General features: G+C 40.2%; 1 protein-coding gene across 2 annotated transcripts; it reads right to left on the bottom strand.

Moving 5' to 3' along the window:
* Positions 1-2,524: 2,524 nt before the first annotated feature.
* Positions 2,525-14,250, bottom strand: LOC131138387 (ubiquitin-conjugating enzyme E2 Q2-like). Of its 2 annotated transcripts, none has more exons than XM_058087252.1 (13): positions 13,869-14,250; positions 9,319-9,423; positions 9,045-9,167; positions 8,904-8,960; positions 8,666-8,815; positions 6,886-6,970; positions 5,892-5,952; positions 5,708-5,798; positions 5,569-5,627; positions 5,433-5,481; positions 5,248-5,343; positions 4,028-4,094; positions 2,525-3,955 (listed from the first exon to the last, which is right to left on the bottom strand). In XM_058087252.1, exons 1-13 carry the CDS (start codon positions 14,025-14,027, stop codon positions 3,924-3,926), a joined length of 1,134 nt encoding a protein of 377 aa, XP_057943235.1. In that variant the 5' UTR covers positions 14,028-14,250; the 3' UTR covers positions 2,525-3,923. The 2 variants fall into 2 exon arrangements, with proteins under 2 accessions (XP_057943235.1, XP_057943234.1); XM_058087251.1 differs by having other exon boundaries at positions 8,666-8,818; positions 13,869-14,248.
* Positions 14,251-15,964: the final 1,714 nt, after the last annotated feature.

Genomic DNA, 15,964 nt, shown 5'->3' with positions numbered 1-15,964 from the left:
AGCCCACGTTAAGGATTATCGTGCCTGTTGGGAGATCATTCAAACATGTACAGGTAATATGTGCCTGGTGTTCCGCTGACCAAGTCTGGTGCTTGTGTGTCTCACCCAATGTTACAGGAACATTACTGTTGAATAGAACAATATCTTTCAATGCATCTTTCTGAGTGCCGTAATGCAGTTCATTTGGACCGTTTTGATGCTCCGTTTAGGGGCCGTCCACACAACAACGTTTCCAGGTCGGAAAGTTGGGAACATGGGAACGGTGCTCTGGGTGACATTCGGAAATGGCATTGATTGAAAACTGCTTCCAGCATCGCTGTTTCCGTACGGACCAGCAATAGCTAAAAATGATGTCACCGCCATTATACAGTTGGATCCAAAAGTTTACACTCCCAAGCAGACTTTGTTTTTTTTTTGGCCTTTTCTCAGAAAATATGAATTATAACACAAAAACCTGGCTCATGTTTAGTGAAGACTGAAAAGTTGACACTCCAAACCTGGTGGTTTGGGCCTGATAACATGAACACAAGTTGACATAAATGGCTTCCAACGGTCCCTGAAGGTCACCATCTTCACCTGAGACGTATTAGCTTGGAATCAATGCGTGTGTAGAAAATCTTGGAGCTGCGTTGACATTTCTGGTTTCTGCGTTGTGGGGAAAGCAAAAGAATTGAAAAGGAAAAGTGAACCCTGCGAAACAAGGTAGTAAAACGGTATAAAACAGGAAAAGGACATAAAAAATACCCAAGGGTTTTAAGAGGCCAGTAAGCAGTGTTAGAACTCAAATCAGGAAGTGGAGAGTGAGGGATTGTTGGATTGGATTGTTGAAACCAAATCCCGCTCAGGTAGACCAACACAAATTTCTGCACCAATTCCAAGGAAAATTGTTTAAGATGCAAAGAAAAACTTCAGCTGAAATGAATATGGACTATATATTTTACACGTAACAGTCCACCTGGTATTATTGTATCTGTAAAATTGTCATGCAATCTTCTATTATTATTTATTATTTTATATTTCTATTTAAATATTAAAAAATAATAAAATATTATAATAATTAAAATAAAATTAAAATAATAATTATTATATTATTATTATGTAAAATATGCAAATATAACAATATTATTATATATAATTAATATAATAAATATAATAATCATAATAGTTCTAATAATAATATAATAATTATTATTTTAATTTTTATTATTATTATGTGCTTGTGTCTCTTTTTTCAGGAGCACTTTGTAAACAACAGACCATGTCAAACAACGAAATTGATACAACCATCAAAAGGTTGGCTCAGGCCATGATGCCAGCTTGTATGTTGACTTTAAATGAAATACTTTGGAAAGATTGGGCGGGCCGTATTCAAACACTTGGCGGGCCGGATGTGGCCCCCGGGCCGTAGTTTGCCCACCCCTGTTATAGCGGGAAATATGCAATATTAAAAACTGGTGTCAACTTTTGGACAGGGTCATTTTTTACATTTCTGTTGTCGTTATGATTGAAAAGAATACACATTTTTCAATAAATGTCTTGCCATGAGCGCCATGAATGTTTTTGTGTTATTATTCATATTGTCAGAAGTTCCGCTGGGGAGTGTAAACTTGTGTGCACAACTGTACATATTTCAACGGACATCACTCAGTCGACATACATATGTATTTTTTTTCAGCGCTATAACCTGCGTTCCCATCTGGATGCAATTATTTACTAATCCAGTAATGTGGGACACAACTTTTTTTCCCCAACTAGCCAAAAAAAAAAAACATCCCAAGAATATTCCTGTGTGGTCAGTTTTATACGTTTTGTGAGATCTTGCAAAAATGTGTCCTTTTTTTTTAAACCCTTCAATCGGAAGCAGAATTCCCCAACCCTACATATTGTCATGGTACTGGTACTGGTACTGGTAATGGTAATGGTTTCATTTCATTTGAACATGCATCAGATTCCAATTGAGTGCATCCCATAATCAGTTCCCAGTTCCACATGTCCAAAAGGAGTAGGAAGAAGCAAAGCTTATTAAATCCTACCCCTCCATCTGGTACTTTTACAATCACTAACTGTTACATTTGTTCACTTCCTGCTTTCATAATACAGTTTAAGGTTTTTTTTTTGTTTTTTTTAAATAATGTACCTCGTAGCGAAGTACTCTGTGATATGAGCATCCAATGCCATAATGTGTACCATAGTGCGTGTCAATATAGTGATATATATAGCACATCATGACTGGTTCAAGACTCTTCATCCTTGGATTTAGCAAACATCAACTGCTTGTATTGTTTCTTGAATTGGCTCATCGTTGTGCATTGTTTGATTTCCTTACTCAATCCATTCCATAGTTTGATTCCACATACTGAAATGCTATGGCTAGCATAACGTAGTCCTAGCATATAGAAGTGTTTCAAATGTACTTCTTCCCTGAGATCATATTGTGAATGATGTGCAAATGTCATATTTTCTGAGAAAGAAACCCAACCATTTACTGTGTTACAAAAGGGTACGTTACAGTACCAAAAAAGCATCCGTCTTAAAATTCTTTATTCATAAACTTGATGCAAGTTTACAAATTGCTGTACACGGTCAAATGTCGTCAAATGAAAAAGAAAAGAAAATAAAAAAAAACGTCAAACCAAAGCAAGCAAATCTGTCCAATGGTTTCCAACAACCAGAGTCCAGTTTCAACAAGTGCGCAACGTCTTTCCAGCTCCCGTTTTCACCCCTCAAGGTAGAGTTTTGGCATCTGCGGTGGACTGGATCCTGGTTTTCTGGGTTGTGTATACACCTCTGCCACATTCCAGTGCTTCCGAGGAAGACGCCCTCCAGTTGGCATCCAATGATCCGTTCGCCTTGCTTTTAGGTCTATGCCAGTTTGGGTCTATGTGCTCAGAAGGCGAGGGCATATCAGGGAGCAACAATCAAGTTGGGTTTCCTCCTGAGTGTTTCCAATGTTTGCATTTTCACATCGTTTGTATTCAGCACATCTGCCGTCACACGTGGGAAAGACAGCAGCGATGGTGGCCAACGTACGACAAATGCAGCATTCTCACACGAGAAGCCATCCTTCCATTTGTCATACCAAAAGCGACACAGAAAACAGGCCATTCCGTCGTCTAACAGGATTGTTGGAAGTTGCAAACCACTACAATCAAGGTACGTCTGGACTAAAACTGCAGCACTAAAGCACTAAACCGGACAACCTTGGTTAAAATCACCCTGCGCAATTCTACTCTTTACAGGATCTTTACAGCCACAAGTGAGGTTTGCGCTACTAGCATAAACCGCATCAACGCTGCTAGTTAGTAGCCAATAGAAAGCCATCATTGCAGGGGTGACATTTTGACGGGGATACGACTTAAACCTCATCCTCAACTTGATCAAATCTCACCGTCTAATTTTTGACCGGTTCTCAGACGACAACCCAGCTCGGTTTGGTTCTCCGGACCCAAAGACTCCGCACGCTTTTTAAAAGACAAGAGTGTCGGGTCAATTCCATTTAAAGATAACCATCCAATCTATGACAACCGGCTCGATTATTGTCCAGGATGCTCATATAATAATAAAAAACATTTGTTAGATAGTTAAAAAAAATAGGTGTACCTGTTAATTAAAAAAAAACAAACATGACAAACATGTGAGGTGACGTGCCACGCCGAGCGCTTGGGTATGACTTTGACAATTCCCGTTTGAAGTCCACTTTGTCCAAGCAGCTTTTTCCTCCACTTTGGGAGCAAAACCAATCCAAGCTATATGAACAGGGCGGCTAACGCCCTCACATCATATGAAGGAATACTTGTCAGATGAACCAAGCAGACGGGTCTGCAAGAAACGTGGTACACTCCCAGCAAGTCAGATGGGGGAAATACTCCAAAGAAAATGAGACACTTTGACCCATGTTCCCAGTGCATAGTGGTTGGAGGTCCTTAGCCATCCTCCTTAGGGGGTGTGTACCAGCCTACAAGGGGAGGGGTGTATACATAAGAATATTAGTGTGCAATGGTCCACATCAGTGACGAGCCTTACGTACCATTCTTTTCATGGATCTGCACAAGGGATTTGTAAGACTGTTGTGCCCTGGCGAGATTGTACTGGTTCTGTGGGACAAAAATGTTCTATTACATGTTGATATTTCATTTCATTCATCAAACATTTGAACGCTACCATAAGGCCGGCGAGTCGGAGCCTCAATTTTAGGTAAAAAAATATTTCCTGAAGTCACGGTGAGCGTTAGCAATCGTAAGAGCAACATTAGTTAGCTAATCGGTAAGTAAAATACGTAGAAATGCTGGACTGGAAGCGCGTGTGTGAGCTGACGTGTTTTTTCAAAGTAATCCACCTTTTCCTTCCTGGAAAAGGAGGATTCACGTACTTCATATACAGTAAAGATAACGTAGATAAGGATTATTTATGTAAAGATAAGAAATAAACGGGACTAAGAAGAATCAGAAAACAATGAGAACATTTTAACCAACATATCAACACGGCGGCGGACCAGACGAGGATGTTTACAGTCTGGACTTGAAATAGAGAACTGTCAGAGTGGGGAATTAAATCTTATTGAATGGAACCGTATCGTTCAGAAACCGAGTGCGACAGCGGCATATCAGACGCCGAGATGTCTGATGGTAATGACGAAGACTCGGAACTAGCTTCAAAACACAGAATGGTCAGTAAAAATGACCTCGCCATTACTTATCCTTCAATTATTGTTTTAAACGGGCTTCTTAATGATCGTGACGGGTTCCTTATAGCATTCTTAGCGGAGAGCTGTGCCTTTGCTGACGTCACTTGGGAATCGCCCGCTCGAAGGCGCTCAGGCCATCATGGCTCCCCACCACACCACAAATTTACTGTTCACTTTGAAAAGACTAACATCATAGAACCAAGTTTAAGCCAAGTTGTGCAATCATGCCAAGTCGGTTCTGAGTAGAGCTTCAAAATGCAAACACAAAAAATGGGAGGGAGGGGAAAAAACTATTCTGAGGAACCAATCTGATAGATTCTGTATATCTGATATCAGCATAAAAATGCGATGTCAGTATTTGAGTCAAGAACAGTTTATCATCAGTTCTTAAATCGTGCAGACTTATTGTCGATTTGGGAGAACATGGCGGCAACACTACGACTTGCTCACATGACCTTAAGCCTTGTGAGAATGTCGATGTGAACATAAGATGCCTTTATTCGTCCCTCGGCGGGGAAATTTGCATAAGTGGCAGCACTCGATGAATGCATTGATGGTGTCACCTTATTGGCCCCAAACTGAACTCTGGCCTTTCCTTTGACTAGAGTTGCATTTATCTGCATAATGACAGATTCTATGGAATAGGCACTGCTCCAGCCCTGCAAAACACACAAAAATAATAACCCCAAAGTATGAATACATCTTCCGGAAATGATAGTGGTGCAGTGAGCTAACCTTGTTAACTCACCTGTTTTGTGAGAAGTTCCATACACAAGGCTCCTCCTCCTAGAACATAACTGGAATGAAAATATGGGAATGAGTGTGTAGAAATCCATGTGTGTTCAAAGTGGGCAGAAGACATTCAAAGATGTGCGCACACTCACCCTCCAGAGAGCACAGGAGAGACAACCCGCACAAAAGGTGGGTCAAAAGGAAAATTATCCTGCCGACACAAAGATTTAGTCTTAGTCTTAAGAGCCTTCAGTGCAAACATGGAATTTGACAATGAATAAGACAACTCACTTTATAAGAGAAATTGAGCAAAATGTAGTCTACTCCTTCCTTTTCTTTTAAGACCTGCAAATCACTATGCAGCGGACTATCCGGGTCTACCCTGCAAAGGAAGACGACACAATAATGGACCAGAAATGACACAAACTCATCACAGGCTGGACGATCTGAAAGCAAACTAGTTTCCACCACTTACGTCCTTAACTTGACGTGCCAGTCGTAAAGGCTGTCGTTGACTAGTTCCACTGAATAAATACCTGTCAGATGACACACACACACACACACACACACACAGTTAAGTAAGCTATACATGAAAAGTACACACATGACATCATTATAAAGGCGGGCAGGCCAGCATAAGGTGCAGCTTAAATGTTGTGAAAGCAAACATTCATGCACAGACCAATCTCAAGACAGGACGGATCTGTTGACAAACTGAAAGTAGCACCGACTGTTTGGTGAGTTGTCCTAATGGAATATCACGACATTGCTAGGAGCACATCTCCACATCAGGAGAACCAGAGTGTGGCGCAGAGAGCAGTTTTGGATGGCTCTGCATGCTGTGCTTTAACACGGAGTTCGACTGACATCAATGCAACACCGACGTCGTTGTATGGGCCGTCGAGTGCCTGCGCTCAGTAAACGCGCACCTACATTTCCGGAAGTCCTCGGGAACACTTTGGAGTCACAGCGGCGTGAGCTCCGGGCAGGAGGAGTGTGGAGTGAAATTACCGTGAAAGACCGTTGGCAGGAATAAATCCAAGGAAACACTGCTGGAAGATCTAGAAAGCTTTCTGTGTGGGTGGAGTGTAGCTGGCTACACTATAGGAGTCCACAACTCCATACAAAAGGCCTGATAATGTGTATTATCCTTAAATCATTTCATCATTTCATGTCTTAGTCAGTAAAAAACTAAACGTTATTCTGTGATTGGAAATGGTCTGATGCTGAAAGTGCTCACACACACGTATAGCAGATCACAATCATTCCAGGTGGACTGTTAGAATTATCATCTTAAACTAGCGTGGGTGTATCAAATATATAGTCTGGCCCACTGGTCAATTTTGTTAACTCAATGAAGCCCGCGAGTCAAACACCTTGGCCACCCTGCTCTAAAGCACTGCTGTCATAAAAACCAAAGTGGAAAGAAGTATGAAATGTAGATCTTTCGCCAATATTGTTTTGGTCACCTGTCTTGTAACTCTGTGACCTGTAGATCTCCCTGAGTTCCTTCATGAGGCGGTCCGAGGCCTGCACAGACCCAGAGACTGCCCCCTAAAAAAATACACAAGTACAGGTGGGAGAAAATCAGAGTTTTGCAGGTCTCAAGTAAAACTACTCTTGCATCTTTTACACGTTTCGCCTGGCTGTCACTGGCTGAACAGTTTTGCTCTCTTGTTGTCATGTGTGATAGTGATATCATAGTGATATCATAGTGATATCATAGTGATATCATAGTGATATCATAGTGATATCATAGTGATATCATAGTGATATCATAGTGATGTCTTGTCCTCCAAACACTATTGGTGTGTTTCTTCAATGAACATAAAAGCCTTCGTAGTTTTTTTTTTAATAATAACTGTAGAATTCAAACTGTATGTCTTTATATGATGACAAATGAGCACAAAATATGTTTGAATGGATATGTGCTTGGTATATGAGGTAGTGTACCCGTCATAAATTAAAGAAATAGTTGACATCTCTAATAGTGATGAAACTCCTGCAACCTGGCCACCATTTATTCTCTTAACTTAAGCACCACACATTTGTATTTACGTCACATATTTATTTCTAATATTATATTCACTTCATTTTGCCACCTTGAGCTAAAAATAATTATTCAGCTGTTTATTGCAAAACATGCATCAAATTAAATTCAGGTTTGTGTCAAAAAGTACAAAATAAAGGCAATAAAAGAAAGGATATTGAATTCTACTTAGCAAAAATTCACTTCTAACCGCGATAAAGGAGGGACGACTGTACGTGTCAAAAGTGGAGCGGCACACACTAGCCACGTATACATGGACCCAAATATTCCAATTGCATTCGGTTTATTTGCTCAATCTACCTTTGTATACACCTCATTCCGAAGGAAAAGTGCCAATCCGAATGAACATATAATCGGTTTCACAGGGGTGGAATATTCCTTTCCCCAGTCCGATTGAGGTATCTTGTACCCGCTCAAACGAGTAGTTGTCAGGGTGCGTTCTTCTTCCTCGTCTTCTGTTGCTTATTGGCGGTTGGCAAGCAGCTTTCGGTGTGCATTACCGCCACCTTCTGAACAGGAGTGTGGAACACAATCTAAACCCTCCTATCATCGATTCATAAGTCTGTTTTTTCCTAAAAAAAGAAAAAAAAAAAAAATATATATATATATATATAAAAAACATGTCCTGAATTTAATAATAAAATATTAGCAAGATTGAATTTGAACTTTTCCTGTTTAAATTCATCCCAGGTACGTTCTTTCAGCGCATGCTGAGATATGACGCAACACGCACCTAGAGAGTTTTTAAAATGGAGGTGAGCAATCAGCACTGGACTGCGGAAAGTTTTATTTTTGATCCAAACTTTGAAAGAACTGAACATAATTTCAAGACTGAACGGACAAAAAACTGGCAACACAGAGTTATTCCAACAAGCGAAAGAAAAACTCTGGGAAGTTGGTATCACGTGATATTGATGTTTACGTTTACCATTGACTATTCTGTTTGATTATAGCGGAGCATGTAGACCAGAGATTGGAATATTCCTTTCTATGGATACCATTGTTTTCGGAAAAGTCATTCAGAAAGATTCCATTTGAAAAACTACTCATGTAAACGTGGATAATGTCAAGAGACAAACTTTTAAGCTGTGTATCGTCCAACAACACATTTCTAATACTGTTTTGTGGGACATATTTCAACTTTTTTTACTATTAGACCTCTAATACACTGTTATTTCGATTCAAAAAACAAAACTTACATTCAAGTGGTCCTGTCTCTGGTTTTTACGGATCTTCTCCAAGATTGCCAGGTTTTCCTTTTCAATCCCGTCATCTTCTGACTTTTTGCCTTCTACGGGCTCTTCTTCTTTCATATCGTAATGGTCCAAGTCTTGGTCCAGGTCAATGTCCTGCTGCCACAATCATTCCGTGGTATTTAGATGCAGGTCATAAAAAATGTGAATAATATGTCAAAAACAATTGACAATACGTTGCTACCTCTGCCATTTCTTCCTCTTCTTCCTCCTCAGACGTCACCTCATCTGATGGCGCATGCTGAAGTGTGGTCAAAGGTCAAAGGTAAACATCCACATTTCTTCCAACATGAGCAAACCAAGTGCTCTTGCACTGAGCACCTACCTTTCGCTCTTGGATTATGGGGCCAGCAGGTAGAGGCTGGTCCAGCATCTCTACATCTGGATGCTGTGGCAGGTTGTAAAGGCGACAGAGGTCACAAATGAGGCGCTTCAACTGCTGAAGAAGCTGCATGCAACAAAAAAAAAAAGAGCATTAAGTGAACAATTTACTTTCAACAATGTGTAGATTCCCGTTCTTTTGTACCTAGTGTGTTGTGCTGGATGCATGTAAGATAAGATACGATAAGATATGCCTTATCTTATGTGAGCAAACTTACCAAAGTGCTGCCTTTTCGGACATCCTCTAAGCGCTCCAACACTTCTGCAAGACTTGGATCATCAGAGTCTACGAACCATATCGGGGGCGTTGACGGGTAAGACTCCTGCAGTAAAAGGGCAAACGTTTTCAAAGCGAGTATTGTGTTTCTCATACATTTATTAATTTGTGTCAGCCGATCACAAATACATTCAGACGGTGACAAATAATCTGGCACTACTCTTTGCATTAAAAAAATATATATATCTATGTTTGATATGGCGCTGCCTGTTCACCAGTTGTGTTGTTAGGTTTTCCGTGTAGTGAAAAAGTAGTCAATTGTGTTTGTCATCCAATGGGTACCCAACGAAAAACAATGTATTACTATTACTATCTTATTTTTATTACATTGTAGTGTAAGAGTTGAAATGAAACCCACAGTAACTGGCTAGTTGTTTACCGGCTAAACTAGCATGTCGCGATACGTTGTACAGCTGGTCACATCTGCAGATCGAGCAGATCTTTCTTCTCTAGTTGGCTGACGAGAAGGATTCTTTTGCTCCTCAGTTTGATTTTAAACACGAGTCGTCGTTCCCAATGCATGACTTTACTGGATAAGAAGGATATCCCGTTACGATCATCAGGATCGGAAGCCGATTGGCTGTATTTTTCTATTGGCTTCCACCACAAGACCGGGTCGTTTCGGTTACAGTATCATATTAGTACGCCAATAAGCACCAAAGCTGGTTGCCACTCGACTCCCACCACGGTGAAGTTAGTTTCACTTTGGACGTTTGATATTAGGCAGCGTACCTCCAGCGGTAGTTCCGTTGTTTCATGGTGCTTTGAGAAAAGTGCCTCTGTAACCACTGGTGGTTTATACTAAGGACCATCATTTACTATTGCCACCAGCTCACTGTGATGTCACTGTCACTCATGTGACATGGCCAATTATGCTAATTAGACAATGACATCCGCTGCCACCCCCGCCACAGATAGATTACAGGCCTCTGGTGCCTATCAGGGCCTTGGGTGATCTGGAACCTATTCCTGCTAACCTTGACTACACATGGCCAGTCAATCGCAGGATATATGGTCGTATATTATCTAAAACTTCACGAGAACCAACAACAGAGATGAACTGAAGGCATCTATCAAAGCATCCTGGACCTGCGTAACGCCTCTAAAGTGCCACAGGCTGATTGACTCCACCCAATTATGGACGATTTAGAGCAGGGGTGTCCAAACTTTTTTCTACCGAGTGCCACGTGCTGAAAAATTAGATGATTGATACAATTTCTTCTCGTAACTATGATAGTTTTACTTTATGCATGTAACTTTTTCCTTAACTTTATTTATTGTTTCACGTTTCATAATATTCCAACATAAAAAACTACATCTTTAATATGTAAATTTTTTCTTACAAAAATTCTTCTAAAATTACAACATTACAACCACTTTTTTCTCCTAATATTATGACTTTTCGCTTTTTAAGGTTTTCTTGTTTAATTATATAGTTAGGGCTGGGCAATATATGAATATTTTTTAAAACAGTGATATTTCTTTTAAGCACAATATCAAAAACGAGCATATTGTTCATATTGATATGGACTGAATTTGATGCGGAGGTGCCATGTTTCAAGATGGCGCCGTTCGAGTCCAAGCCAGTTATGGCAGCTCCATATCTTCTGCAGTGGTTTTAGTGTTTAATAGTGGACAGTGGTTGAAGAGCAATAATACATTTATGAATACATACATGAATAATGAATGACCAATTGATTTTTTTTTTTTTTAGATAATCAGCATTTCATTACTTAAATAGACATCGTGCATAGTGTAGCTGGCGGTTACTTTTACTTTTATATCAACTCTCTGCCCTCCCCCAAGCGCTGTTTACTTGCTAGCAATGCCACGAAAGGGAACGCCACATTTGTTTCCAATTCCTAAAGATGCCACCGTCAGGCACAAGTGGTTGGAGTTCCTGATTCCCAACCAAAAAAAAAATGCATTTTAATCTGTCAATGGCATTTCACATTGGACTGTATCATGAACATGGGCCACTATGCAGCTGGACTAGCCCACAGTTGGCGGCGCCAGTTAGCGGCACAAACCGGAAGTGTTTCTATGCACTCTGCAGTGTGCCCAATCACAGCAGAGTGGGCGTGCCTGGAGGCGGGCTGTGGGTGGAATACATTAAAACAGACCACAAACTCCATAGAAATACAGTTGAATAGGTGCAGATTCTGGAAAACTACAGCGCTTTCTTTGCTGGTTATGGTGTGTAGCTGCTCTACAGGAGTCCACAACGCAATACAAAGGGACGAAAAATGAGCATAATAGGTCGCTTTTAATACTGTCAAAAAGGTAAACAAGTTTTGAATCATTTACACTTCAGCTCAATATGGCAATAAAGATCATTATACGATTCATTCATACTTCTGTTCATTGACTCGATAGCATTTCAACCAGATTACATTGCATCCGTAGTACACAGTGCATGTTCTACTACTAGTTAGCAGCTAAGAATGCACATGATGGGACACACCTATTCGCCAAGAAAGCTGAAAAAAAAACCTCCAAAAGGCGCCAACATGGCTCCATTTCCATTTAATGTGGTGTGCCGATTAACCAAGCTACAGCAACATTGTTGTTATTATTGTTACTAACATTGTTACGCCAAAGAACTATGTTACTGGTGTCGTGACACCTCACCACACCACAGTGGCTAGCGACGAGCTTCACCACACACTCGCTCATGATGCCTGAGGCCACTAGCAAAAGGTTGGAGCTGCCGCCACTGCCGTTGTGTTTTTGACGCTAGCTGTAGCCTTTCTTTCAACGTTGCTACATGAAATCAGTGCACCCAGGAAGTAAGCACCGTTTCAAAATTACCGATTTGGCACTTGTGGAATAATGTGTGGGATAATACTATGTCAACAATACCCAAGACTACTTTGTTGTATCTGTAATGTTGCCAATATGACCACCCATGTTTATTTATCAATTTCGTTTGCTATGTAGATCCCTTTAGAATTGATCAATGCATTTAAAACTATATAAAAATGTAGTTTGCATTTTGCAGCATCTAAATAAATAGAAAGGCTACAAAGCTGACTTTGGTTGTGTGGCCATTTTGTTAGCAAGCTAAGGATGCTAACAAGGACATAAAAAATGGACATATGATAAATTCATGAGGGATTATGTATGAACATGCTGTAATGTACCTAATCAGAGGACCTTCACCGGAGCAGATGCTAAGATGCTAGGTTCCATTGTACTAGAAATGTCCAATAATATCGAGCGACCAATGTTTTCAGCGTGCATAAAAACAAAAAGATATCAATCAATTCATATTGGTATAGTTTTTTTGTGCCCATGATGATATTGGTGCATAAGCGATGACACGCTCCACAAGCAACAAACCAACAAGCTCAGAAAAGTTTTGTCTTATGATTGTAAATATCTCATTTGCAATTGTTACCATAGACGCAGATAAACTGCGTGCTGAGCACGGAGCCGCACGTCAACATTGCCGCCAAGAAGGTGCTTTATCAAAGTAAGTGCATTTACGCAGCCTTGACACATCCAATATGGCGGTGGACAAACCCACTCGGTGCATCGTCTATTTCTATGATTACATACGTCTATGATACATTATGTTACACATTGCACCAAACAGAAAACCAAAATAAGAGCGCAAAACAGGAAACAACATGAAAACTAAAGAACACCAAAACTAAAGTCCAACCAGCCATGCAGACCTTGACATGAAGTACTGGGTATCGATACTTACTATCAATACATGACACCCCTGGAGAAGTCATATGGAGACATTTGCCGTTTTTTGCTACTTGCCTAATTTCCCCACAGTGTTTATTTGTTGAATTTGTTAAACGATGCATAAAATGCTCATTATGTGCATCCGTTTGAGGGAAGAGCTGCTGTCTATATCAGTATCGGTAATGAAGTACCGGACAATATCGGATATCGATAAGATATTGTTTAGTGATTTACACATTCCCAAACTATCCATTCGTTAACACATGACACACTTTACTGAGATAAAAACGTAGTCAAACATTTTAAATTAAGTCACATTTACCAAAAATCCAGGAAATCCTCCACAAAACCTTTTTTTTTCCTTTATCGGTAACATTTCATTTACAATGCGGTGACGGTTCGAACATTTGCCACGATAGTGACAAAACACGAAACATATGATGTTGAGTAAGATATTACATTACACGATGTTGATATTAAGAAAAACAAAGTTATCGACCAAGCGTTCTAAAGTGCTGCTAATATTTATGCTAACACGAATAGCTAGCCTTACTTTCAGTCAGTAGCAGCTAACAGAAGCCACTGCAGCGTCGTTCCTATTCGACTGTTCTCTTTCTAAGTCGTCTTTCTTCACACCTTTCTCGCCTTAACATTTAACACCGTCGAGCACGTCTATGTGTGCGCATAAATTGCGGCGAGACCAGAGTCCAGCAGGCTGCTTTGAAAAGACCCAAGCGGGGGCAAAGTGAAGTGTTTAGCTAGCTGGTACGCAGGCAGCCGGCCCGGACCCACCGTGATGTTGCAGTGGATGATCAGCAGCTTCTCTCCTGTTACGTTGAACTGGCAACTCAGTTCGTCGGGTTTCCAGTCTATGATTCGGAATCTTTCGTGGTTTGGGTCAAAGATCGACTCTAGAAACTTCAATTCGGCCTTCAGCCCCGACACCGACATCTTGTGCTCATCTCAAAGCGAGCAGGCCGCTAGCGGAGGGGAAGTCGGGGCGGAATGCAGTCGAGGCGGCTCTGCGGATCTCGCATGTTAGCGTGAGAACAACAAAAGAGCTGCGGGGTAACGTCGAGAAGGAAAGATAAAAGATGACAACGTTCTCAATAATGCAAACGCCGTGCATCATAAAGTCAACGCATTCTTCTCAAATCGACAACTTGAAGCCGTTCAAAGAGCGTTTGTTAGTTCATATATTACAAAGACAAGTTGAGGCAGGTACTTGGAAGAAATATTGATGAATAAAAATACGCATGTATGGATCAAAGTTGACACAATTCATTAAGAATTGAAATGTGCCGTGTGTTTAATATCTTAAATACATAATTTTATGCACTGTAGGTTTAATAGGGGTTGTACCCAGGACCAGTGAGTCGTGTAAAATTGTCTATTTCTGAAACATATTTACTTCTCCACCCTCCAAACATTCTTTCATGCTCTCCTTCAATTTTGGATATTTGCATAAAAGTGACTTGTAATTATCTGATTGGATTTGGCTCCAGAACCCTAGATTGTCATTGACACAATCCAGGTTAAAGGGCCCCTAACATGATTTATCAACTTTTTTGCTTAAAAATATGATATATTCTATTTTAATTATGTTCTGCATTGTTCAATTTGTTTAAAGCAAACAATTAATTAGCAAAAAGTTTTGTCTCCAGCGACCCACGGTGCCATTATTACTTTTTGGAAGGTATGGGTCCCATTACATCTGCCGTAAAAGTAACACCGCATTTCAGAAAAAGCGTCATATGAACAGTAAAATATGGTGGTGGTAGTGTGATGGTCTGGGGCTGCTTTGCTGCTTCAGGTCCTGGAAGACTTGCTGTGTGATATAAATGCTTGCCGTCCGGCCATCTGTTGGTGACCTCAGGCTGAAACCATCTTGGGTTCTGCAGCAGGACAATGATACCAAACACACCAGCAAGGACACCTCTGACCACCCCCTTAAGAGCGGGGGGGAACCAAATGAAGACTATGGAGTGGCCTCGTCGAAGTCCTGACCTAAATCCTAGTGAGATGCTGTGGCATGATCTTCAAAAGGCTTCATGCTGGAAAAGCCTCCAAATGTGACTGAATGACAACAATCCTGCAAAGATGAGTGGGGGCAAATAACTATTGTCACTCCCATTTCCATGGGAGTTTAACTTGCAAACACCAGACAGCAAAGAGGGATTGGCTTCAGCTCATCTGCAACCCAAATTAAAATGCTTGAATGGGTGGATGGAAAACAAATGTGGATGTTTCACCACTAGATGGCGCCCGCATACCACCAGTGCTGTAGAGCGGTTTGAGAAGTCAAACCTTTAACCTTTTGCTAACCATCATGGATGCTGTTTCTTTGTAAAAAGTGCGCACTTTTATTTTAATATGCACCACATAACAAAGCCAAGTCCAGCAAAACTAATGGGTCACAACATTTAGGTGCACAATCAAATAAGATTCGGTACCCAAATAACATAGTATTAAAATAATCTGAGATTTTGAGAATAAAGTTAAAATAAATTAAAAAAAAAAAAGGAAAATAAAATAATTGTACATTTATGAATGTAGTAACTTTAAGTAGTACCTTCATGTTACAGGCATTGCCTGAGACAGCTATAAGGGGTCACTGATGGTCTTTTTGTTCCCACGTTATAAGTAAAAGCTTGCCTGAAGCAAAAAAAAAGTTTATTCTAGTAAATGTACAACTTTATTCTTGTAATATTACAACCTTTTTTCACATAAATCAAGTTTTTTATTTAGTAAATTCCTGAATTTCCAATCTGAAATTCATGGCTTATTTTTTCTCGCGATTTTACGACTGCGTTCTCCTTTTTTTTCCTCATACATTTTATACTTTATTCTCGCAATATAACGACTTTAAAAAAAAAATACAACAATAA

The sequence above is a fragment of the Doryrhamphus excisus genome, chromosome 11 (genome assembly GCF_030265055.1).
Source record: "Doryrhamphus excisus isolate RoL2022-K1 chromosome 11, RoL_Dexc_1.0, whole genome shotgun sequence".
Classification (NCBI taxonomy): Eukaryota; Metazoa; Chordata; class Actinopteri; order Syngnathiformes; family Syngnathidae; genus Doryrhamphus; species Doryrhamphus excisus.
This window is presented reverse-complemented; position numbering and strand designations above follow the sequence as displayed.